Source organism: Corythoichthys intestinalis, chromosome 3 (assembly GCF_030265065.1).
Source record: "Corythoichthys intestinalis isolate RoL2023-P3 chromosome 3, ASM3026506v1, whole genome shotgun sequence".
Classification (NCBI taxonomy): Eukaryota; Metazoa; Chordata; class Actinopteri; order Syngnathiformes; family Syngnathidae; genus Corythoichthys; species Corythoichthys intestinalis.
The window spans coordinates 22073834-22101232 of NC_080397.1; the positions used below are offsets into that span (position 1 = coordinate 22073834).

Consider the following 27399-nt stretch of genomic DNA (forward strand, 5'->3'; position numbering starts at 1 on the left):
TCTTTGATGGCATTATTTTTAACCCTTTCACGTCCCATTTATGATTCAGGGCACTCATTTAACTAATTGACTGCCATTGAAGGCATCCAATCAAATTTTACCGGGAGGGGCAAAAGAAAGTTCCTTTTTAAATGATTTTAATTTTGTTCATTTAGCTTTTATTGACAATGTATTTAATTATAAATGTATTTTTTAAAATTATATAAAGTAATACTAAAAATACAATAATGTTTAAGAATGACAATAAATAACATAATAATGACTGCTAATTTTGAAGTTTGTTTGTTTGTTTGTTTTTTTCAACTGACCATTAGTCATTTGTCCTACAAAGGGTTAAAGGTTTAATGTGTCTTTTGAATATCACTGTCCCTGAACATGTTAATACAGCCATCTTTAAAGACGCGCTGTACCTCTATTTTGCTCCCCTTGCATTACTTATAGAGATATTTACAGATTTTCTTTTTATTGTGTCAACAAAGACTGTTTTGGTCGTTGTTCACATTTTGGTTTAAACCGGAAGATTGGCTCCCCCCTACGCCAAATGACTGATGATGGTATCGTCCAAAGATGGCGGCCTCCGTACTGAGACGCTGCCTGAGTGCTGCTATCAAAGTTAAACATTCATCTCCTTCCTTTTCAGGTGGGAATGGCTTTACTAAATTGATTTTGCATGCTTTTGGTTTGGATGAATTGTGTGTATTGGCGTTTTTCCTTGATATCGACGTTACGTCCAGAAAAATTCAATGTCCCTTAGCTGCAGCTAACAACATCGCAAGTCTTAATGTGTCACATGAAAAGGTGGCTAAAGTTAGGGTGACCATATTTTCATTTCCGAAAAAGAGGACACTCAGCCAGACCTCAAGATACTTGAATTTTACTCGAAGTTCACTCAAAGATGCTATATCACTTTAATATATTTAAAGTGTGCCCCCTCACTCTGGATGGAAAAATGCAGTTTGAAATATAAATAAATAAATAATAATATATATATATATAATGCAGACCCATGGAAATGTAGTCCAGTCAATACACATACACACAGTAGGCTATGTGCCAAGTTACTAAACATTTTTACGAATTACTATCACAACAATTGTCCTTGACGAATTGTTATTCCCATTCAATTGATATTCTCATTCAATGTTCTATAGTGCACACAAACAATAACCGAAATAAACTGACAAACTATTCAACCAGCCTGTTTCCAAATGTAGCAGTTCAAAACTACGTTTCCCATAATGCCTACCGTGGTTTAGCTTACTGATAGCTAGCTAAGGCAAAAATCAAACTTTCGATAAAAGTTTACAATCATCGGCAGTGCAGCGATGCGACACCAAACGGGATTTTACAGTCAAAGCTCCGACAGAAGTCAACAGTTGCCATTATATACGTCATTCATTCATTTTCCATGCGCTTTTCCTCACGAGGGTCGCAGAGGTGCTGGAGCCTATCCCAGCTAACTATGGGCAGTAGGCAGGGACACCCTAAACTGGTTGCCAGCCAATCGCAGGGCACAAGGAGACATACAACCATTCACGCACACACTCATACCTACGGACAATTTAGAATGTTCAATCAGCCTACCATGCATGTTTTTGGGATGTGGGAGGAAACCGGAGTTCCAGGAGGAAACCCACGCAGGCACGGGGTGAACATGCAAACTCCACACAGGAAGGCCGAAGCCCGGGATTGAACCCTTGATCTCAGAACTGTGAGGCAGACGTGCTAATCACTCAGCCACCGTGCCGCCCATTATATACGTATTTATCGTAAAAAACTTAACAACTGGGCAGGCGTTGTGGCCAAATCGTCAACCCAGTAGATGGCGGTAATGCCTCATGATAGGGGTAAACTGCCAACAAAAACAAGAACTACTTCTTCCCTCCCTACTACTAGGAGCCATGTCATCACAGGCAGGCGCTGCCACCCAGAGGCCAGAGGGATTCTCTTCAAATTGGTCCCGTGAAAAATCATAAAAACCGGACATTTTTATGAATTTATAAAACCCGCCCGGACGACGAGGTTATTACGTGAAAGTAGGACTTGTCTGGGCAAAAGAGGACGTTTGGTCACCCTAGCTAAAGTATTCCCAGTGTGCAATTGGTTAAAATTAATGGTCGTTTTGTGTGTGTGTTTTTTGTAAGACTTAATCTTAAAATACAGTCATTTTACCTGTATATGCTCGAATATAATGGAGTGGCCTTTTTCTTTCTTTCTTTCTTTCTTTCTTTCTTTCTTTCTTTCTTTCTTTCTTTCTTTCTTTCTTTCTTTCTTTCTTTCTTTCTTTCTTTCTTTCTTTCTTTCTTTCTTTCTTTCTTTCTTTCTTTCTTTCTTTCTTTCTTTCTTTCTTTCTTTCTTTCTTTCAAATCGTTGTTCAAAAAATATATACAGTATATGTGTAATGTGTTTGCAGCCAGAAGATGGTTACTTTCATCAGCTTATTCAGACACCTCATTGTGGGAGGCAAGAGAGAAGGACCCTCAAAATTTGGGTAAGAACAACATACATTGAATAATAATAATTTTTTTCAAGGATGTTATCATACAATAGGCCTAAATGCGGTTTAACTGGTTATAAAATCACCCGCACATGTATTAACAATCTTCATTTTTTTATTATGACCACAATACCGTATACTCAGTATTTAGCCAGGTGGCCAGTTTTAATAAACATTAGTGGAAAATAAACATTAGTGGAAAACCCTGTAAGTTTGTCTGGCTACTTGTGTCAAAGCTGAATTACAGTAGCTCATGGAATAGAAAAGAAAAATGTTCTCTCATTCATTGTTGAAGGACGATAAATTGCAATTAGCACCTCAATATTTTAGATAATACATATGGAGAGAGTTTAAGGCCGAGTTATACTTCCGCGTCAGACCTACGCCGTCAAAGAAGAATCGAGTTACGACCCTACGCCGTAGTCTGACGCGCACCTCTCGATTTTTCTAACCTTCGCGTCGCGTAGACGCGTTGACGTAGCGAAAACGGACTGTGATTGGTCCGCTCAGAATCAAACATTATTTTCTACACGCAAAAATGCACCAAGCCGACGGGAGTATCATCAAAGAGCAAGTCTTGTCAAGAAATTATTATTGTGACTGCCAAATGGCAAGGTCGGCGATCGAAAAAATAAATAAATGGAAGAACCACCGAGACGTGGGTGGTCGGAATCGAGTGGCCACACGAAGCGGTGACACAGTCGGCCAAAAACTGCCAACTTTTTATCACTTTATGTCGTATTTTTGGTTGGTGCACTTCATCATTTACTGTGTACATATGTTTCAAGTATATGAAGAATAAAGCACAGATTTGGTGTCAAAAGAGTTGTTTTGATCTTTAATTTTCAATAACAGACAGTTCACACACACAATACATCATCACTGATTGAGAGTGCCTCGGTGCTTTTTATGATAACCTTAAAATCAAGCCTCCCAACGCAGTTTGGGAAGTTCCCTAGACGCCAGAAATCTGCTATGGCTTCCCACTGGCTGGTTGTAGAACACGGCAAACAAATCAGGCTGGAGGGCTTTGCAGACCTTGAACGCAGTGCTCGACGCCAGTTTGAAGCTAGCCGCCAAAGCTAGCTCTCTCCACCCGAGTCTAAAACTCTCTGTGCGGCATCAAAAGTCGGCCAGACCGCCTCGAAACCGACTTCTGCGTCGCCTGCCCGTCAACATTTGTATGTTCCATATTTATTCAGTGTTGATGAGCAGAATATTTACTTTCAAGAGTTCCATCTTGCATTGTTTATTTTTTCTCTGACTAGCGGAAGTAAACAAGCATGCCCCAAAACCGTACAAACATAACGCCACATCCCTCTAGTGGCTTGGCGGTGAATTACAGAGCAACGCGTTCCCTCACCGCAGAACTATCGAATGTCGAATGACGCCGTAGTCGCTACGCCGTCACCGCAACGCGGGAGTATAACTCAGGCTTTAGATCCAAACATAGACTCCACCACCAGTTGACAAGACAGCTCCCACAGACATTGTGCCACGCCTTCCCGTAGGGGGCCGACCCAGGCAGAACATTGAGTTGGCTTTCACTATGATAAACTCAAACACACGGTGCCTTCTAACGCCGGATTTAGGTGGAAATAAGATGAAGGTTTTACTGCATACAGGCAGGCAGGAGTGTCTCGAGTGATTTGGTTGAGGATTTAAGGTAATTATTATATTAAATAGCATCATGCATGCGCTATGAAACGTGAAAAAAAAAATCAGTGCATAAAATTAGTGTAACTTTAATATTTACCTAAGATGAACCATTACTGCCCGTTTTTTTGCTTTTAACCAAGAATCTAGAGTCTTACGTTCATATCTATAGAAATTCCGTGATTTTAAGCAGTTATTTACAAGAATTTTAAACTTAAAACGTTCGTTTCCTGACGGCTGCCATGTTGGATTACACGATACCGTAGCTTTTGCTTGAAATAGCAATAAGTAAAATGAATGATGACTGCTCGTTTTTTGCTTTTCACCAAGAATCTAGACTGTTTTACATTCATATCTATAGAAATTCCGCGATTTAAGCATTTATTTATAAGAATTTCCAACTTAAATGGCTCTTTGTTTTGTCACGGCCGCCATGTTGGATTTTGTATCGCTACACAATAGTGGAATTCAACCTAAATAAGTTGTGATTATATATAGAAAAATCAAATTTTGCTTTTGTTGAGTAAAATTAAGGTGATTCTGCATGCTTTCCTCAAGTATTAAGTTTATTAATGTGAAAATTGTGTGATTTTTTTTTTTTTTTACCTATTTTTAGCTCTTGAAAGCTTGCCCTAAATTAAAAGAAATATAAGTTGCTATTTTGGGCAAAAACTTATGTGTTAAATATTTCTATTGATTCTAAAAATATAGGTGATTATTTCTGCATTTGGTGATTTTTGTGCATCTAGCTTAAAATTTGAGAATTTTTTTTAGCCATTTTGTTAAGTTTTGTCTTTTGTTATACGTGTATCAAAAATTTATTAATCAAGATTTTATTAGGGAACTACTTTGAATTTTTTTATGCTCATAGAGACACATATATGCCTAAGGGAGGTGCCTGTTTTGGCTTTGGTTTTGAAAATATGTGAATTTTAAGTTTTTGAAATAGCTTTTGAATAGGCCCCCTATGGATCGTGTCCTGTCAACTGATAGTTAAGTCTATGATCCAAATATTATTTGGCACTTTAATATCCACTTCTGGCATCATAATTCAAATAGGGCATTATCCTATTGAATGCATTTTGCACGTCCTCCAAAGACCACAAGGTGGAAGTGTAGCTCCACACATGTATAGCAATGAGGGTGCATTGTATCAGTATTTGCAAACACCACATATAATTTATTATAAGCAACCTACATCACTATATGCTCTCAATGTTAATAGCATATTTTAATACTTTGAACAAAACATTTCAAGCTTTGCTGGCCAACAATATGGACAGGATATATGAGAGGAATCTTCCAGTTAGCTCCTTGACTGTGTCTCAGGTGAGTTTTGAGTTATATATAATTCATATTTGATGTTTCAATTAATTTGGAGTTCATTGAACTTGATTTATTTTTCAGTTTGTAGATAATATATCATGCAGAGAGGAGGTGGATCAAGCTGAATACTACCTTTACAAGTAAGTCAAATCTACTGCTGTCAAGCCCACAGCTGTGCCTTTTTCTAGCTTTTTTTTGTGTTTTCCTGGAATGTATTGTCTGTTTTGCTTTGTGCTCACTCATATGCTTTGCTTTGTTTCCTTCTTTCCTGTTTATTTTTTCCACTGGAAATCTGATTACAACATTTAGGACGTTTTGCGATCGTTCAAGTGCTGTGTTCACATTGGTTCTGATGAGCAACAGACTGCAATAAACAAAATAAATTATATTTCGTTTTAACGATCAAACCAAAATTGCTTGTCTGATTTCTGTAAAACCTTTGGAATGTTGAGTGAGCCTATAATGAAGCTAGTAAATTTCGGTTGCTTTATTTTGTTTTTTCACTTTTACAATTATTACAGTATGGAAAACAGTGGTTATAAGTAGAACATCTTCCTCCCAGTCTAGACATCATTGGTTTAAATCACAGATCAATGTTTGCCTGAGTTTTCTCGGTCTAAGCGGGGTTATTGCCACATTTTAAAAAAACATGATGGTGAGTAGAGCTGGGCGGTAAACCGAAAATTTACCGTCACCGAAATTCTTCACGATGACCGACGTAATTTTGACCATGTCGGTAAATTCGGTCAATTAATAAAACAAGAAAATAGTCTTTTCATCCCGCTTTGACTCTGTGTTGTTCGTCTATGTTCATTCCCCTTTAAGAAAGCAGTGAATGTACTTACGTAGGAAGTCACGTGATCATCAGGAAGCCAATCAAACAGAAGCCCGGTAAGCTAACGCTAGCAGCTAATGCTACAAGCAAAACGTGATGGAGTGTGGCTTAAGGGAGGTTCGCCAAACTTTCACCCGACATTTAATAGACTCTTGGTGGCATCCAGGCGGGCTTTCACCCGCTGTCCTCCCTTGTTCTCACGATTTCCGGAGAGGGTGCTTTCAGTGCTTTCTACTGGTAGCCAGACCACAGGCTAACGCTAGCAGCTAACGCTAGCGGCCGCTAGCGGCTAACGCTACAAATGAACGTGATGGAGTCGGATAGCGGCTCTAACCTTGTCGAAACGGCTGAACTTAATGAGTGGATTGGGCACGGACTGCATCTAGCAATTACTATGTTGCGTTATTTTGTATCTGACTGTGTGATTTCTCTGATAGCTTTTGCGATGGTAAAGCATTCAGCATAAAGCAGAATCCAACGGTGAAACTTCTAATATGACTGAGAAATGGCCCCAGCTATTTTTCTGCATGTGCTTAATTCTGTGTCATTATTGCTATCATAAAATCTTAAGTGTTTCATTTGCAGAAGATCAATATAGCTTTAATGTGTGTTTGTCTGTCTGTTTGGGGGTTCATGTATGCGTGTATTTATTAAAAAATGCACTGGGGGGAAAAAAAAAACCCTGAAACCATAAAGTAAACACTTGTATTGAATAATTATGTCACAGCAGCCATTCACAATAAATTATCTTTTTGAAGTGTAGCTACTGTTCAAGCTGCAAGTCATTTGTGTTACAATGACATGTTTGCACAGGCATATTGATTTTGACAATGTACATTGTTCAAGCCATACACGCTGTTATAAATGCTCATACTTGAATTCTTATTGTTTACAATACATTTTTATAAACCTAATGTCTAGACTGCATGTACAATTGTTAAATATATCAAATTGAATGCTGGTAACTAAACAAGAAAATCTGTATTTCATGCATTGATTAAGATTTTCAAATTATATAACAGTCCGCTTGGGCGACTTTACCGTCATTTATCGTTATCGAGGTAAATCTGCTCCATTTATCGTGATACGTGTTTAAGGCCATATCGCCCACCCCTAATGGTGAGGTTGATAAAATGTTCTAAAATGTGCATACAACTGTTAATGATTGTTGCCCTTTGTGTCAGGGTTCCTGTGGATCCTTAAAATGTCTTAAATTTAAAATCTGAATAATCAAGGTCTTAAATTTAATGGAAAATTGCTGTAGATAATACATTTCCAGACTGTGTGCCAGCAAAATCACTGCAGTCTGCTGGAAAACCTCTAATTGTGTGTATGTTTTATTAATGGCTGTGCACTAAATGCGAGAGTGTGGGGTTAATATACAGTGGTACCACTACATATGAATTTAATTCAAAAGCTTTAATTCAAAGCCGTCGAGTTGCACCCAAGAGGAGGAAAAGCACCAGTTAGACAGATTTTATTTCTTCAATAGAAATTGCTGTGATAGTTTTTGGTCTTAAATTATATTTTAAGGTCTTAAAAAGCATTAATTTTGACTTTTAAAGGCTTTTTGTATCAGCTTAGTTAAGCTTCAGCTCACCAACAACCTAAGGTCAAGCGCTATGGAAAATGGATGGATTACTGAAAATGTCACCTTATTTTTTGATTGAAAAAAATAACATTATTAATGGCTATAGAACTGATACAACATGTTAAAGGAACATTAAAATCAAATAATTAAAACTTTCTCATTTAGCCATCTAAAATATATGTAAATTACTACTATATAGGTATAAGAAACTGCTGATAGTTATTAATAGTTTATGATCTTAATGTACTGTATTGTTAATATAAAATTCTAATATGTGCAGGTGGTGATCGACCACACAGTGGAAATAAGTAAAAGATTAAAATATGAATAATTAGAATAAGGCACAACTATAATTGGTAGTACACCTACTGTTTGAAGTCAAATAAATATAATGTACTGCTTCACATAACATGTAGGGATGCATATCATTTACTGTATGTAGTAAAAGTCCACAGGGGGAAAAAATTACTGGATTCCTTGAGAGGCGGCAAGGTAAATCTGACGTTATAAATGACTGAGAATTACTGTGAATCGTATGATACAGTTAATAGATTGTTATACTACGTAACATTATGAGCATCTGCAAAGGTGTTAAATCTTCTGCCTTGGTCCATTGAGTTTCCCTCTGTTAGTAGGAAATATTTTGTCTATGTTAGTCAGGAGGTTTTTCCAATGAAATGATGCCAGACCTGCTCGTTCAGTTATCTCTTTATTATGTACCTTATTACCATATTCCCTAAACTCTGTTTTTCACCTGCAGGTTTCGCCACAGTCCAAATTGTTGGTACCTTAGAGATTGGACTATTCACAGTTGGATCAGGCAGTGTTTGAAATATGGCGCCAGAGAAAAGGCCCTGCACACGCTCAAAAACAAGGTACGCATTTTAGCGTGTCATTTCAAATGGCTCAGAAACAAATTGTGATCCCTGCACAAAACATGGAATATTCAAATATTAGAAACACTCTGTATCATACAGTGCACTTGTATATCACTGCACCCTACAGCCACAATAATAAACTCAATGCTAAATCAAAGCCTTTATATCATAGGATTTTGGTCAAATTGGCGGTATCTTGCTGAGGATATTATTGGTGTTGTAGAAAATAAATAAACACGAATTGTATTCCTTGTAGGTCCAGTATGGTATCTTCCCAGACAACTTTACCTGCAATCTGCTCATTAATTCCTACTTGAAGGATGAGGACTTCGAAAGTAAGCCATTGAAATTTCATTGTACTCTTGGAATAATTAAGACTTAATGTAGCCACTGTAAGATATATGGTATATAAAAATTGTTAAATTCATTTCTTTATCTCCCTGAAGATATGTTTTTAGTAATTTATCTCTGAATGACTAATTGGTTGATTGTAATTGAATGAATTATGAATGGTACAATATAAACTTGAGGATAAAAAAATTGTTATTATTTCAATAAACAATTTCATATTCTGTAATTAAAAAAAACATCAACCAAATGTGGCCCAACACATAAAGGTTTGTCCATCCTTGTCTTAAGAGCTATAGTGTGTGAATGTGATTGCTAAAATGTACTGTTGTTTTGCTGTATCCATTTCTAGGCGCATCATTTGTCGTGGAGGAGGTGATGCTACAGGAGGCCTTTGACCTTCCCTCCACACAGATCCTATCACTGTACACGCTAGCCAGTTACCTAGCAACTAGACCGAAGCTCACTGTGAGTGAAACAAAATATTGAAGTGGCGGTTACACAGATGGCTTTCTTCTTGGGAGATGTGGGACTTGCACTATATGTTCACTCAGGTGTCGCAGCAGCGAGCGCTGGGTGCTTCGCTGCTCATCTGCGGCCTTAAGCAAGACAACAGTGTAGGCCTCACAGCTATGCTACTAGGGAACGCTCTGCTAGGTAAGCATGCGAGGCGATTGCTTTTGTTTGTTTTTAAATTTGAAGGTCTACATAATATGTGGTTGTGTTTTCAGGAAAAGTGGAGATGGATAAAGGCATCCATGCTGTGTTCAAAGGCATGCCTCTCTTCTGGGAGCGAGGATATATAAGTCGTGCGCTGGCGGTCATGGAGAGCGTCGTCACCTCACGTGCTGACATCAAACTCTCCAAAGATTCGGTAAAGACTGAACGTTTTAACCATTTCTTTTAGCATATTTGTACCCAGGGACTAAGTTGAAGTGAGTAAAGAGGTTTAATGCTGACAATAGTTGTGCTTTGCTGCCATCAGCCTCTTTCCTCCACAAATACCAAGGGTTCGCCAAAAACCCACACCAGCACGGGCAGAATGTGCAAATGCCAAATAGAAATATCTGAGTCAAGATTCAAACCCAGAACTTATTCAATTATAAAAGCAATATTATCATTTGTCTTGACAAAATGGCAAACCAAAGACCGCATTAAGCCTGCCCGCTTGCAGTCACTTTTGTACTTTACTTCATATTAGGGCTGGACAATGATTAAATATTTAATCACGACTAATAGCATGAGATTCTTGCAACTAACTGCGATTGATTACATTTTCATACAAGCTATCCAATAACACATTTAAAAGTACAGTATAGGGCAGGGTACCGCGGGTTATTAAAAGTATTAAAAAAGCATTGAATTTAATTTTCCATTATTAATGGTATTAAAAGTATTAAATTAGCTGTCGTAAGTCTGGAATTTTTTCACGTGGTTTTAATTTTGAAGAACATCTCAGTGCAACCTAAGTTGTATCCTTGACGAAGTTGTTTTTTTTTTTTTAATCCATAACGAAGATGACGCATAGAATTTTTACGATGCACTGCTCTACAAATCATAATGCACCTCGTGCGTGCGCGCTGTAAGCATCATTAGCATCAACATCACAACAGCAGGCAATCGCACAGTACTATGTGCTAACGTAAGGAACTGCTCAGATGCCTTAGTTGTTATGTTCCACGAAAGCCTGAACAAGACAACCAAGTCCAAACAGTTGGACCAGCATGTGAGGTATTGGATCGGTGACCAAGTCGCATCTAGATACATTGGGTCGCAGTTTATGGGTCATGTGAAGGCAGTGGACCTGCCTAACATTTCAAAGTAAGTTGCCAATTTCTCCAATTAAAATGTGTTCGATGCAATAATGTATTTCTGCACGGTTTGCCTTTCGAATGAATGTGAATTTCGTAGTTTTAACTCAAGAGTTAGCCATGTTCAATGGGGTATTGGCAGGTGCACTAGCCTTAGCATGGATAAACCGGAGTCCTAGATCCACCAACACCCTCAGATACACAACACGGTTGACACTATTATTGGAACGAGTGCAGGGTAACGTTGATCTGAATAACATGGCATGGTGATAGGCAAATTATAATATAGGTGATAGTAAAACACCTCCTGGTATATTTAAATGTTTTTCTTGATTGAATAAGAGTATGGATTTTCACTATCTGATTAAAAGAAACGTCTTCAATAGCTAAAAAGGATTGACATGTGGTTTGTATACTTCTTGTAATGTGATTAGAAAAAAACAATTACCAAGGGAAATGGTCACATGTAGCTTTTTTATTTTGTGGTAATTAATGGTAAACTACTGCCATTTAGTGGCTGTTTTTTAAACTTTCACTGCCAATTGCAAGATTTTCCCCAGCACTTTACAGTTAAGGTGACCAACTTGACAATCACCAGTTAAGGTGACCAACTTGACAATCACCAACATACCACCTTGACTAGGTCCTCTTAAAAGGGAAACCTGTTGAATTGCAAATGTAATTTCTGAAGTTGCTTTACAAAAATAGTGTAAAATCAATTTTTTCCTGGGAAAAAAAATCTGAAAGACCTTATATTTAAATGTATTTTAATTGTATCTTCAGTAAATGTGCATTCTTTTGTCAAACACACTTAGTAATTGAGGTTAAATTTGATGTTCAGTGCTTTATTTTTTTAATGATTCAATATTATCTGAATAATGGGTGCGAGAAAAGTATTAATTTTCAGTTGAAATGGCATGAAAAAAGGTCTTAAAAGTCTTGAATTTAGATTTATCAATCCTGGGGGGGACCCTGGTATAGGGTGTTCTCGGGCTATGATGTCATCGACCTATGAACTTTTGACTTTACGACGCACATGCCTCGTCCAGCATTTGGTCTGCAGCAACACTGTTTCTGCTTAGCTAGGGCACGGCTTGTCTGTGTTTGTGCACTGGAAGTATATTTCCCTTTTTCGTCCTCCTTTTTTCACATTATGGCTCTAAAGAAGATCCTTTGTCTTTACAGTTATAATGTTCAATTTAATTTACAATTTAATGTTCACATGGAAGCATGTCATACTTCCACTGTGGTTATTCTTTGTGTTTCATTTATTTGGAGAAAACAGCGAGCAGGAAGGGGTTATGGGGTTACAGAAAAGACAATGGGAGAGACAGAAGAGAAGAATAAAACACAGCAATAAACACATTAAAGCCTACAGTACCTCTGAGTATAGTGGTGCTATCGTAAGCTAATTGTATTTCCCGTGGACACCATGTCGGGGTCCTGATGACCGAGGAGAAGCGGGGGGGGTCAGAAAATAAGATCTTCCAGCAATGCTGGACTTTCTAAAAGTTAATAAATTACCGGAAAACGAAGCTTAACATCATTAAAAGATATGAGAAAGGAGAGACAGTCAAACAGTGCTAACGATATGCTGCATTCAGACAGTTAAACCATTGCGCAAAAACACCTTGCTTGAGCTATGCTAACCCGTCGCTAAAAGCAGTTTTGTATTCACACAGACCTTACGTCACCATTTTAATGTACTGTAGCATCTACATGGACAACACCAACTTCGTTAGATTTCAATGGTTTATTTGCAACCGAAAGCACAGAACACGACTGCTCTAAGCCGACGCTAATGAAAAAACAACAACAAAATAACAGCTTCGCACTCCCGCCAACTTGTCCACCCCTCCCTCTCTCTTTAGTCAGACATGCAGTGCGTTTAGGGACAGCATTTAAAACACAACACCCCACACATCAACATTGCATCCTTAAGAATACAGTATCTGCAACCCAAGTTGTCACAGTATTGTATTTCTTAATTATACGAAGTATTTTGACATAACTTTAAACTTGAACTGTGAAATCTGACTTACGTGGAAATTCGGGTTACATCGCCAGCGTAGAAACGTAACTCGTTCGTAACTCTGGGACTCTATGTACAAAAATAGAGTTGGCTGAATATATAATAGGCTTGGATGGCTTCAAATAAAACTAGTATTAAGCTGATGACACACAGATTTACTATGGAATATTTGGAGTCGCCACATAAACAACAGACATGTCAGTTTTCATTGTATGAGTCAGTGTTGTATCCAAATGATTTGTCATTATCTAGGATCAAATTTCACTCAGCATGCCTTTTAATTCAGCTTTTCAAACAACATCCTCATCTAGTGAAAAGCATAACACAGACACTATTCATCAGCGAAGGTTGAACAGAAACACATACGCACATACTGTCATATTATTATCATTAACATTCGAGAGCAGATGTACACGGTCAGGTCGGTATGATAATCCAGCCTTTTTGTAATGAGATTTTGAGAAGGCCCGGAGCACCCGGTGCGTTGGTGAGCGTCATCGACCCAATAAACCAAATACTCTGCGACAGACAATATTGGAGCGTGTGCACGTAGCACTACAGGACATATTATATCAACATTATTTCCTACCATCTCGGGTCAGCAATGGGATTGCATTAAGAGTGGAGGTCACCTGTCAAATATTACACGCAGAGCTCTCTGTATCTTATTACATTTATGTCTTAGATTGTCTTGCTGGATGAATTCATGATCTGCTTCATTTCAGTTGGCATTTCTAGGCGACGTGCTGCACAGGCTGTCATCCACCACGTCCGATTTGTCTGGAGAGGAATCCGCGGTGGGGCAAGAATCAAAAGAAGAAATTGATGAAGACGATCAGGCGGAGAGGGAAAAACTTTCTGAATATGAGAGTAAATTCAAGGTATTGTGCATTTTTTTCACACTGTAAAACATTTCCCAGGTTTTTGAATATATGGACTCTTGAGATTCTTGTCGAAATACTAAAGATAAAAACTGCACACTCTGGTTCAAGTCATGCCATTTTAGGGGTCAGTTCTCCCTGGTGCAAATGCTTATTAGTAGTGTGCTCGACACCACACAATCTGAGACCAAGACTTTCCCGAGACTAGAACTCACTAGGACCAAGGCTTTTGAGAGTTAAAATCAAGTCAAGACCAAGACTGGGACAAGCCTGAGGACAAATCGTTTATTTATTTTTTTTACATCTTCAAGTTTGCAGTGCAGTCATTCATGGGTTGGCGGAATGTGAAGAACAAAAGTATTAAAGGCATTAGTTGTTTTACCATGGGCTTTTTCTTAAAATTACATAAATGAAATTGAAGAAAAGCAGATCAGTGCTAGTTTTGATGGGTCTTCTCAGAAAATCCCAAGTCCCTTTGCCAGGCCAATGCAACACCAAGACTTGTTGAAGTCGAGACAAAGACAAGACCTTCAAGATGTGGTGTCGAGACCAGTCTCGAGATTTATAAGACTATCATTGGCTGCCAGTGATGGCGCTGGACGTCCAATCCATTTTGACTAGAAAGGGCAAACGAATGTTCGTATAAAATTGTCAAGTTTCTCAATTCAAGTTTGTTGTTACTGTGGGAACTGTGGGAGATGAGCCACTACATGCAAATTGACATATACAATTTTGTTAGTTGAATCTTTTATGTTAAATTGCCAAAATGAAACAATTTTTACTTGATATTAAAATTTTTCGGGGAGCACTCTATATACTTTAATGTAATATATCATTGTTTATCATTGGTTTCATATTATTTATCACATTGCAAAAAAAAATGTGAAAGATAAAATGATTGAACTCTCCTAAAGCACGATACAGTTCGAACATCCGTGCATTTCAAACTATTTCCAAACTATTGGATGCTGGTAGGGCCATAGTTTATCGCGCAAAGGGGGGTTGCGTTAATGCCGTTATTTACGAGTTTAACTAACAGCTTCAATGAATATGTATCTTACGACTGGCCCTAATGGCCCAAATGTCAGGCCGGGAGCGAGGGCCCCCCCCCCCTCCTCCCGCAGCTCCAGCAAAGGGTCCACCTCCATCCCCCCGGGACCCAGGACAGTCCCTTGGACCATCCGTGCTCCCACTAACCGGCCCTCGGGGAAGGGATGAGGGGACGCGCCACCGCCCCCCGCCAGTCCACCTGGACATTCAGTCACCACCGCAACCCTATCATCTATCGCTATCAAAGGCATACAATGAGTTAAATACAATGAAAAAAAAACGAGTGTTACTTGAGGCCGTAACCAGAGTGTATTTCTGTTTTTATACATTTATTCATTCATTCATTCCAGTTTAATTATATTAACTTAGTTTGTACTAACATTGTATCAATTTAAAATAGGATTTTATTGATTGTTTTAATTATTAAAAATAGCATAAAAAAGTACCGGCAATAAAGGGTTTAAAAATCTTATGTGTTTTTTTTTTTTTTTTTTTTTTTTAATTACCAAAAATTGTTATTCTACAAAATCTATTAAATCAAGATGCACAGTGTTAAATTATTGATATTCTATTTATTTTTATTTTTAGATAATGCTGTGTACAATTGTATATAGTGCTATTAAAAAATATATATCCATTTTTTTTTTTGTTTTTTTGCCAGAATGGAACGGTTTGACACCTCATTCATTTATTCATAATGTGTTCCATTAATGTAAACTTGGCGGTTTTAGAAATACTGTATATGTCACATGAACTGTACATGCAAGTAGAAAGTGGATATTGGATATAAGCATGAAATCAGAATTGGACTGCAGTGCACATCCGATCAATGCATTGCTGTCTCTCCAGGTGACGGTCAGCCAATTGGAGGCTCAGGGAAAAGTTGACGCCTCTGACTTTCGGACATTGGCAACCAGTCTGGCCCAGCAGCAGCTGCCCTCCGTGGAGAGACCCGACCTTGATCATTATGCGACTCTACTGGAGGCCTGGGAGGTGGAGAGGAAGCAATTGATCCAAAGGGAGCAGGAGGCGAGGCGGAAGGCTGAAGAGGAGAAGCAGCAGCGTCTTGCTGCCAAAGCGGCACTCCAGCAACAGGCTTAAAGGTTATAATGTGCAAATAACACTTATATTGTGTGTTAATATTGTACACATTACTTTTTATCCTTTGTTAGGGATAGAATTAAAAAGTCAAATTACTCACTTCACTTGTGTAAGTCTTTTTGTCATGCAAACTCAAGAGAATGTTCAGATCACATCCTCTCATTCCTTTTCCTGTCAGTACGTGTGTGTTTGTTTGTGTTTGTGCGTCCTGGGGAGTTTTCTCACAGGGGTAAAGAAAGGGTTACTGCGTCCAAAAATTTTCTGATGATAACTAATCTGGAGAAAGGGGATACTTTGCTGGCAAAGGAATTCACTCACGAGCGTTAAACACAAGGAATGCATTATGTGGTCCTGATCCGTTGTATGATGTTTGCGAGAAAAGCCCATGCTACCCGCGCTAAGCATAAAGCGCTTGACTTCATCTGTGACGCTATTTAGATGTGGACTGGTGATAAATCCTCAGAGGGAACACAAAAATATTATTGCCCAACAATGTTGAGTTACTTTGGGCTGCACAACTCAATTGGAAATACATTTAACATTGTTATTTTTTTCTTTACTATTGATAATTTCATTAAAATCAGTTAATAAATTATGTAAATATTTATATTTACACTGTCGCCAAAAGTATTGGCACCCCTGCAATTCTTTCAGATAATGCTCAATTTCTCCCAGAAAATGAAATTACAAATGCTTTGGTCGTAATATCTTCATTTATTTTGCTTGCAATGAGAAAACGACAAAAGAGAATGGGAAAAAAAAATTAAATCATTATCATTTTACACAAAACTCCAAAAATGGGCTGGACAAAAGTATTTGCACCCTCAGCCGAATACTTGGTAGCACAACTTATAGACAAAATAACTGCGAACAACTGCTTCTGGTATCCATCAATGAGTTTCTTACAATGCTCTGCTGGAATTTTAGAACATTCTTCTTTGGCCAACTGCTCCAGGTCTCTGAGATTTGAAGGGTGCCTTCTCCAAACTGCCGTTTTCAGATCTCTCCGCATGTGTCCCTATAAGATTCAGGTCTGGACTCATTGCTGGCCACTTTAGGAGTCTCCAGTGCTTTCTTTCGAAACATTTTCTGGTGCATTATGATGTGTGTTTTGGTCATTGTCCTGCTGGAAGACCCGTGACCTCTGAAGGAGACTGAGCTTTCTCACCTGGGCCCTACATTATGCTGCAAAATTTGTTGGTAGTCTTTAGACTTCATAATGCCATGTACAGTACATGGTCAAGCAGTCCAGTGCCAGAGGCAGCGAAAACAACCCAAAACATCAGGTAACCTCCGCCATGTTTGACTGTTGAGACAGTGTTCTTTTCTTTGAAGGCCTCGTTTTTTTTCCCTGTAAACTGTATGTTGATCCCTTTTCCCTAAAAGCTCTACTTTTGTCTCATCTGACCAGAGAACATTCTTCCAAAACCTTTTTGGCTTACTCAGGTAAGTTTTGGCAAACTCCAGTATCCATAGTACAGGTTAACACAGATGTATCCTCGGACTGCAGGACAGCTTGAACTTCTTTGGATGTTAGTCGAGGTTTTTTAATCCAATTTTTACACTTATTGATGACACTGCGCACGGTAGACACAGGAACATTTAGGTCTTTGGAGATGGACTTGTAGGCTTGAGATTGCCCATGCTTCCTCACAATTTTGCTTCTCAGGTCCTCAGACAGTTCTTTAGTCTTCTTTCTTTTCTCCATGTTCAATGTGGTACACACAAGGGCATAGGGCAGACGTTGGGTCAACTTTAATCCATTTTAACTGGCTGCAAGTGTGATTTAGTTGTGGCCACCACCTGTTATGTGCCACAGGTAAGTAACAGGTGCTGCAGGATTTTTCAAAGGGTGCCATACTTTTGCCTGGTCCATTTTTGGAGTTTTTGGTAAAATTATAATGATTTAATTTTTTTCCCATTCTCTTTTGTGGTTTTATATTGCAAGCAAAATAAAGGAAGCTATTACTACCAAGACATTTGTAATTGCAATCATTTTCTGGGAGAAATTGAGCATTATCTGACAGAATTGCAGGGGTGCCAATTTTTTGGCCAGCAGTGTATATTTTAGACTTACGGGTACAATTTTTGTTTAATCAATGTTGACCGACGCCCAGTCCATTTCACCTGCAGGGCTGGCAGTGAATGATCATGTTTCAATGCAGTTGACGGTGATTGTTGTCAAATCTGTTTCAACAGGGATCGTTGGCAATTGAAGTGAATGAATTAAGTGCAATTTTCAAACTGCTACCAATGATGTTAACAGTGGAGTAAAGTGTTTAAATTTTTAAAAACTTAAAAAAAAAAAAAAAGTTTAAATTTGCTTTTTAGAAAGAAAAAAAAAGAGTTCAAGTGCTGCATTACAACCAACATTAAAATAGAATATTATTTTAGGTGCTTCTTTTATAAAGTTTGAGAACCACCTTTATGCTCTTGTACTGGCCTGCTGACTTAGCATTGTAATCATTGTGGGGATATTGGATTGACGTCTAATGGACATTGGCCTGCACAGTGCACACGCTTTACTGAGGTAAATAAATATGAAAAAGCAGATTTTTTCACTAGTTTGGAAATGCTGCTGTGAGTTACCGACTGCTGCAGCAAATTGTCATGCTAGCTGATCTTCCATCTGGTTAGAGATATCAACTAGAGGACCAGCATATCCTTATCACAGCATTTTTTGAAGGAAGAACATCTTGTTCTCTTAACAGGACTAGCAACCACAAACATCACTTACATTCACCGTTATTGCCATGAAAACACAACGAAAAGTTCCGTGTCAGTACTTTTTGCAGAATGTGGTTTACTCACTGCCAAACAGTGACTGGCTATTTCATTATTCCTCAAGGTCAACATCTTCATATTGCACATTGCCTGGCAATTAGTTTGTATTTCAGATAGACGAGCGTAGCATTTGTTGTGACACCGGTGCATTGAGTCAAACATGATTAGATGATTTCAAATTCAATTGGGATCTAGTCTCATTCAATAGTGGGCTCTTTTGAAAACCTTTAATATGAATTTTTTTCATGCTCCAAGTTTCCAGCTGCCTTTCAGAATGTAAAACAACGTCTGATTGAGGATTTTATTATTATATACCTGTATATAATATGTTTAAAACGTGTGTAATGTGATATTTTGGCCAAATGTTTGAATAGTTTTGCCTGTTACTTGTAATTATTTCCAAGGTGTTAAGTCTTTGTCAAAAAGTAGATCTGTTTTTTGGGAATGATCATCCAAATACAAACTGCACGTCCTACTGACCTGAAGGAGCAGCACTCCCACTAAATCCATTGACTCACCAGGTGACTGCACTCAACTGGAATTTTAGAATTGAATCATAATATTTTGAAAAGAGTCTACATACGCCCCTCTCCAAGAACATCGAGTCAGAACATTTGGATATTCGTAGGAACACTGATGACCAAATTTAATGTATAAAATAACTCATTCCTTTTAGATTCATTTTTTAGGCAGAAGATGAAAAATCCAAATTTGTGTAGTAAGCTAATAACGCATTTTCCATGAATCCATTTTCAGTACAGCTTGTCCTTGGTTGCAGGGAAGCTGGAGTCATACTAGCTGACTTTGGACAAGACATGGTGCCCAATTTGATGGATGATCAATCACAATGCACAAGAAGACATAGCCATTCCCAGTTACAGTGGAACTACAAGTGGAAACTCAACTGCACCCTGTCTGCAGCGATGTCTCAAATGAACCCCCTCAATACTGGTGACTAATTTCATCATATGCAGTATTATGACAATTTAAAATTATACACAGTATGAACTAATGGTTTTGAAATGTAAAATCTAAATTACCTTCCAACTATTAGCAATGTTTGGCTAAGTTTGCTTTCATGAGACTATATGGAGTTTGTCCCTTTTTCACTCGCGACTGCCATCTGGAATACACTGCACTTCTCTCATAACCCCATCACGGTGTTGGTAAGCTGCTAGGGCTCCTGGGACGTCTCTTTGTCTGGGCTGTCGGTTGCGAAGGGTGAGGGAGGGATTGGGGCCTTGGTCCGCTCCGCCTTGGCCTTTCGTTGTTCTTCTGCTTTCCTCTCCCCTTTCTGGCAGTCTACCACTGCGGGATCGTCCTTGGGCCCCGGTGCTGATCGCCGACTGCGTGACGTGGTTTCACCCCCTCCGGATGGGTATCCTCTCCTGTCCGGGCCTAGTGGAACGTGGGGTTCCCACGGTGCTAGTCCTCCCTGTTCAGTTGGTCCAAAATATTTCAGTTTACTCAGTGAAGGTAAGGATTCTTTTATACATATTCAAGACCCATAACGTAAGATTTTTTTTTTTTTTTTTTTTTGCCAAGAAGCCCTGGTTTGCATATATTAATGAGATTATCAGTACGTTATGTTGGGTTGCCACCTTTCAGAAATAAGAAATACGGGACGCCCCCCTCCTGCCCAAAGCTGTACAGGCAGAGAAAAAAAAGGGCATCCCCAGACCTCCTAAAATGCATAGAAATGTATCTATTCATTTATATTCCGTATTAGTTCAATACGGAACGCCACATTTAATTCCCAATTTCGGATCGTTCCTTATTTCAAGGGACAGGTGGCAACCCTAACGTTATGGCCCCACATAAGTTGAAATGGTTGACGTGACAATGTTCGCAAGCTGACTGGAATACAAATGGAAGTAAAGGGATACAGCCAATCTATACTGAACAGCTCCCCGAAGCTCATATAAAAAATATTCTGAGAATTCACACAAAATCAACTATCATCGTGATGGAACACAATGTGTTCATGCATCATCAAGCTTTTTAATTTAGTTTTATTTTTTATTTAAAAAAAAAAAAAAAAAAAGCCCTGTGTTTGTAGGAGTTGTCAATGAAAAAAGCCTAATTTCCATTTGGTTAATAATTAAAACACATTGCCCAGCTGGCAAGCACTTGCACACGTACACAGCGACTTAAATAGTCACACAACATTGAAGTGTATATTGATGTACTTTCTGGGCATATTGCTTGTTGACTATAAACATGAACACAATAGCAGAAAATACAGTATAACGTTTGAATGACAATAATAAGGGAGATATTGTTTTGAACTGGTTTTCATGTTGGCATCTCATAAAAGTTATTGCCAGTCAAAACAGTTGACTTCATAAAATGCTGATTTTGTATTTTATGTTGATATAATCACAAACAAGGACGTATTCAGCAAATTTACAACAATTCCTCATAAACATTTTTTAGTATTATTATGCAGATCTTTACTCTTTAACATCTTTTATATTCAATACAGAGAAGTGTTTCATTGTTTTTTGTGAATACTGTAAAACTGTAAATTATATTCATGTATACTGTATTTAATTTTACAAGCAAACTGCACTGCACTGTTGGCCACAGATACACCTATAAACCAGCTTTCTGTCTTCGTACAAAATGTTCCTGTCATGTGACAGGCATTTTTGAATAACAAATAGTCTGTTTTAATTTTTGTTCATTTATTTGTATTTTATGAAATATTTTAAATGAACTTTTTTTTGTTGAACCTAAGGTAGGTGTCGTTGACTCATGAAACAAATCTATTTCTCGAAATGTTTACATTAAAAATATGTATAATCCTAACGTCTTGTTTGCAAGGTTGTTGTAATTGAGTCATATTGCTGTAATGTGCCATTCTAATACTTGCAAATTCAAATAACAGAATCGTTGTAATTCTTTTTCATGGATACAAACACGTACTTCCAAGCCAGTGGTTGCTAGGCACGGTTCCCGGTGTTCAATCATAATTTCTCCACCAGCCAATAAGAATGGGTGACATACATAAGAACCATCAGGCTGTGAATAGAAAACAACAGAAATCAGATGAAAGCACACAAACTCAATAGCTGCTTTTTATTAAATATAAAATACTTATTGGAACATCCACCCCTTTCAGCTTTTCTCTCAGGGGACACCACAGGGGGCGATTGATTCGCAAGTGTTATGAACGGCAAGCCGTTGATGTGGATCCCAAAAACAGACAAGGAGATCAGGTAGAGCTAATGTTTGTATTTAATAAGTACAACAAAGGGAGCACGCCAAAAATGCGAGTAGAACTGAGAGAGCACGCCAATAAACGCGGATATAATAAAATACAACAAAGGGAGCACGCCAATAAACGCGGATATAATAAAATACAACAAAAGGAGCACGCGAAAAATGCGAGTTTAACAAAGTACAACTAAGAGAGCACGCTAGAATGCATGAATATAACACAGTACAAGAATCTGACTACAAAGCCCAAAAGAGCACTAAAGTAAAGATGACCAAACCAGAATACGACCGTAGAACGTCGGGAAACTCGAAGGATGACGATGAACACACAGGCGGTAAGCAAGGCAAATAGCAAGCAATAGTCCGACACTTGCAGATGGTGACAAGCTTCCTTAAATACTGAGCTTTCCTAATCAAGCACAGGTGTGTCGCATTACCCCGCCAATCTGGCTCAATCAGGTGCTGCATAAAGGAAAGAAAAAGAACTGAGACACACACAAATATGACAGCAAGATTGAGGGAATTGAACACAGGCCTCCAAAAATGCAGCTAGGCGTTCAGACCACTGAACCGTTACCCAGTTACAGTATATTGGTATATGAATAACAGCCTGGATCTAAATCATTTCACTGCTGTGTTTTGTCTGCTTGTTGGCATTTGCCAGGAAAGTTTTCATTAATCAAGAGTGAAAGTCGGAGGTTCGAAGACGATCAGATACCCTCGTAGGTCCGATCATAAACGATGGCGATGGCGATCCTGCAGCGTTATTCCCATGATCCACCGGGCAGTGTCTGGGAAACCTCGAGGCTTTGGGTTCCGGGGGGAGTATGCATCCCGGGGGCGGCGGAGAGGCATGGGGCTGGGACAGACTGTGGCTCGCCTCGCGGCGGACTGTTCGCTCGATCTCGAGATCCAATTGTGAGCTTTTTAACTGCAGTAACTTTAGGATACGCTATTGGAGCTAGAATGCCTTCTCGGCGGCCAGGGGAGAACCGGAGGTAAGAACGGGCGTCATGACGCTAAAGATTTGGATTTATAATTCTAGTATAATACAATACATTCTTTATCCTCTGCAAAGAATGATTTGAAATATACAGATAATTGTTTTGAGTTAAAGCTTAATTAATTTAGTTGCACTTTTATCTCAAGAAACTACTGATTTTGTATACAACCCATTATAAAGTCAATTGTCATGTCCCATGTAATAATAGTTTAATCTAGGGGTCGGCACCCCAAAATGTTGAAAGAGCCATATTACACCCAAAAAAAAAAAAAATGTCTGGAGCCGCAAAAATTAAAAGCCTTACATAAGCCTTATAATGAAGGCAGCTCATGCTGTATGTATCTTTATTAGCTATATTAGCCTATTATCAAAATGACTAAGTTGGTGAAAGGTAAAAATACATGATGAGCCTTCATGATTTAACGTTTATTTTCCCTGCAGTGCATCCAACAATCCACGTGACTGTTGTATGATGCCACCTCGTTTGACTTCATTACAATAGTAATGCATTGTTTCGTTGCTTTTATGAAATTGAAGAAATACGATTTTTGATGTCATTTTTATTTTGAGGTTTCGAAAAACAACAAAATGGAACGTTCATAACATGCCCCTTATCTGGGCAGGTCTTTGATTTTCTGTATAATCTCGGTTTTGTTTTTGAAGTCTGCAAATAGGTGTTCCGATATGTTGATGAATGTCTCCTTAATGTACTCACCATCTGTGAACGGTTTTCCGTGCTTTATTAACTCCCAGATTGCAACAAAACTTGCAACAGTAGTGGAGGCTGGCGATGCAATCTACTTTTTAAATCTATTTTTGCGCTCCTCCAAGTTCTTCAGAAGTAATGCAATCACACTTTTTCTCTCACTCCCAACTTGGTACTTGGCTGAAAATGTAGCATGCATTCCTTGGAAATTTCTTTCCACATTACTATTTTTGTTATTTGACACATTTTTGCCACAGAGTAAACATTCAGGCAATCCTTCCGCATTGGCAATGAATTCGATCCAAGAAACGTTGAATCCTCTGTTCTCATTTATTTCTCTTTTTTCCTTTCAGATCCATGGCCAATCACACAGCCACCAATTTGCTTACAATAGCCACCTTCCTGGCATCCCGCCCTGCTGATAGAAATGTGTGTCGCAGGCTATGACGCAAATCTTCGTTGCCAGAAATGTTGAAATTTAAGACTTATTCTACACATTTTTACAGCATTGGAAAACGTTAAGAATGTGTCATTTTTGTCCTCCTACAGAAACCATATGAAAACAAAAATTATATTTCCATCCCCATCTTTTTCCATTTTCAAACATTTTTGAAAATGCTCCAGGGAGCCACTAGGGCAGCGCTAAAGAGCCGCATATGGCTCTTAAAACACAGGTTGCCGACACCCGGTTTAATCAAAGCTTTTGCTGAATCTGTTATATCTTTTTTAATGTCTGTCGAGAATAAAAAAAAAAAAAACGTAAAAGACAAATTTAGATGAGAGGACAAGGTGTGACATGTTTTTATTCAAATATTATCAGACGTTAAAGATGCCGAAATGCAGGTTCTTACGTGTGTTCACTGCCTGCTTAAATCCTGGCGGCAAATCCAGCTTGTCTGTGCTTGTTTTAGCAGATAATGTTTTCCTCTTCAGCTGTAGGATGACGAATAAGATATTTTCCCTCCTCTTTCAAAAGCCCTCCGGCTAAAATATGATATCAGATGATAAAGCAGCGGTTCACACCTAGCTTCAAAGCCCAAACAAACATGTAGACAGTCTGAGGGAAAGACTCATGGCGGGAAATGAGAAACGTTAACTGAAATTTGCGTCCTGATTTGTGTGTGCATATGTGTGTGTGTGTGTGTGTGTGTGGGGGGGGGGGGTTACGGTTTAACTATAGCAAAAACGGTCAAGCCAGTTTTTAAGTTAAATTAGTTTTACACAGTTGAGGCGGAAAAAAAAAAAAACACATGCCACAATGAAGTTATTGTTCTTGTTTGGTGTTTTCATCTCATTCACAAAGTGTTCCATAATATAAAACATAACAGGATTGTTGAGTGCTCTTGACAGGAACACTGATTTCGGCTGATTTGTGAACTTTACTGTAGCAATGCTAGCATGCTGCAGGTTATCTGACAGCCACACACAAATCCAGGAAAGTGCATTCTTAAGAGGCTTTAATCAGACAAATCTACTTTCTCTGCATTCTGTACAGGCTCAAAACGAGACAGATCTATGGCGCATGCGAACAATTCTGAGATCATACATTATTTCACCCATACGCCCATGTTGTGTAACAATTGTCTTTAAAGAGAAACAGCAACCCCCTTTTTTTTCCCCTTTTTAACCAGAGCTCCTACATGTAGCCATCAACCAAAGATGAAAAAAGCACTAACATTCTGCACTTAAGTAGAAGCACAGACACTGGTGCAAAAATAAGGACTGCTAAAAGAAGTACTGATTTGACTCCTTTATTTCTCTGAAATGCAATTAATTAGAAAGTATTTTGTGTTATATTTTGGTGTCAAATTACATACTGTTTCGGTCATTCGACTCATTCTATATATCTATATGTTTTTTATCTGTTAACTTTGGGAACAGACTAAAAAGGTACAAGCTGCAAGTACATTTTTTCTGAAAGAAGAACAAAAAAATTTGTATTTAGTTCCTGCCACTTTAAACTAAGGCCCCCTCTACCTCTTGTTTCCGTTTTAACGTGGCAACAAAGAACGCAATAAAGTTTTCTGAGCGAGCGGGCTCAATCAGCGTGACGTCAGGCTGTGCCACTCAAGGTGCAACATGTTCTTTTGTGAGCTGTAGAAGGCCTGCAGCAGAAGACGCGAATAACCGCTTTCGTAACACGTTAAGTGGTCATTTAGCATCAGGGGCACTGGCTTCCGAGTGGTGTAAAAAGTCCATTAGAACCAGACAGGCACCTTTAAGACTTGCTAGGGTTTGACCCAAACTTTACAATAAAAAGAAGTAAATGCTATGTATTACAAAAGCACTCTTGTGTAATGATAACCTGTAAATCGTAAACAAAAAACTGAATGCAGCTCTAGTAACTATAACTTGTGCTAATCTACAATTGGCTAATTTAACCAAATCCGTGAATATGGGAGCTATCAACTGTTTGTCCATTTGCATACACAAATAATGGGCAAAAGGGCTGTTTAACAGGATTTGTGACATTTGTCGTATCACACGCCTGTGGGTCTATTTTAATAAATGCGTAAACTTAGGGCCCTTTAACACTAGCACTGTTTGGTTCATTTTAAACAGACTAGAGTTCTTTTTCTCAGATAGTCCGCTTTGTTTTGTAATTGTTCAATCTAGTTCAAACCTAACTACTGATTTTTTTCCCCCCCGAGCTTGCGTGCACGCAAACTTCTGCATCACTAAACAGTCAGCTGGCAAAAAATTTACACATACAGATGAACGGTTATATTATCATTGTAAAATAAAAGACAGTATTAAAAAAAAATGTGAATGCTGAACTTATTTAACAACTCGTTTGTGTGTGTTGCTGTGAGGTAGCTCTCCAACTGGACACTGGTCCTCTTTGTCTAGTGCAGGGGTCGGGAACCATTTTGGCTGAGTTAGCCATGAACGCCACATATTTTCAAATGTAATTCCGTGAGAGCCATACAATATGTTTAAAACCAAAAATACAGGTAAAGCGTGCATTTTATGAAATTTCAACACATTTAAAGTACAATAAGTCTCTAAATTCTATTAATAACATTGTTATGCTGTTGCTAATCAATGATGAGTATTTCTTCCCATTAATACGACTTCTGGTGCGGCATGGTTTTGCTGATGGATTTGTAGTCTGGTTGATACGTGGTGGGGTTAAGCTTCATGCAGGCGTTGAGAAATTTAGGATGCGTCTCTTTTCATGTTCAGGAAGAACCGCCACGAATCCTGTTTTTCCCTACCATGCACGGAGCACCATCAGTGCACACCGAAACAAGTTTATCCATCGGTAAATTTTTTTCTTTAGCGAACTCACTGAAGGACTTGAATAAATCCTCCCTTCTTGCTGTCCCTTGCATAGTCAAAACTACAAGACTTTCCTCATGTACAGTAGTGTGTCACTGACAACATACCTTGCAATCACGCTGAACTGGGATAAATTGCCGAAGTCTGTTGACTCATCCAAAGCGACAGAAAAAACGGAGCCGCATTTATGTCCTTCACTTGCTTTGCCTCAATTTGATTTGACATCATGATGGTATGATCGCGCACAGTTTTTGTCGACAGAGGCATATCTTTTATCCATTTAGTTATCTTGTCTTTATCCGAAAAGTCATCAAAAAGTTCATTGGCAACCTCAAGCATGAATACTTTAGCATACTCCCAATCTGTGAATGGCTTTCCATTTCTCACAATTGTTAA

The 27399-nt window shown here is 38.5% G+C and overlaps 1 protein-coding gene across 3 annotated transcripts; it reads left to right on the forward strand.

Annotated features, from left to right (window-relative positions):
• The first annotated feature begins 477 nt into the window (after nucleotides 1–477).
• mrps27 (mitochondrial ribosomal protein S27) lies at nucleotides 478–24794 on the forward strand. 3 transcript variants are annotated; one of them, XR_009062833.1, is made up of 13 exons: nucleotides 478–640; nucleotides 2414–2491; nucleotides 5412–5482; nucleotides 5561–5619; nucleotides 8666–8780; nucleotides 9040–9118; nucleotides 9484–9599; nucleotides 9686–9788; nucleotides 9863–10005; nucleotides 13700–13855; nucleotides 15755–16008; nucleotides 19569–20266; nucleotides 24075–24794. XR_009062833.1 is itself a non-coding variant. In XM_057832999.1 (12 exons), exons 1-11 carry the CDS (start codon nucleotides 568–570, stop codon nucleotides 16004–16006), a joined length of 1245 nt encoding a protein of 414 aa, XP_057688982.1. In that variant the 5' UTR covers nucleotides 478–567; the 3' UTR covers nucleotides 16007–16008; nucleotides 19569–20736. The 3 variants fall into 3 exon arrangements, 2 of the variants coding, with proteins under 2 accessions (XP_057688982.1, XP_057688981.1); XM_057832999.1 differs by lacking the exon at nucleotides 24075–24794 and having other exon boundaries at nucleotides 19569–20736; XM_057832998.1 differs by lacking the exons at nucleotides 19569–20266; nucleotides 24075–24794 and having other exon boundaries at nucleotides 15755–16110.
• The last annotated feature ends 2605 nt before the right edge of the window (nucleotides 24795–27399 follow it).

What these genes read in the sequence shown, in the direction of transcription:
- mrps27 (XM_057832999.1), top strand. Translation starts at nt 568, where the DNA reads ATGGCGGCCTCCGTACTGAGACGCTGCCTGAGTGCTGCTATCAAAGTT. An exon ending in TTCATCTCCTTCCTTTTCAG is followed by an intron (nt 641 to 2,413) that starts GTGGGAATGGCT and finishes ATGTGTTTGCAG; the next exon opens with CCAGAAGATGGTTACTTTCA. An exon ending in GCTGAATACTACCTTTACAA is followed by an intron (nt 5,620 to 8,665) that starts GTAAGTCAAATC and finishes TTTCACCTGCAG; the next exon opens with GTTTCGCCACAGTCCAAATT.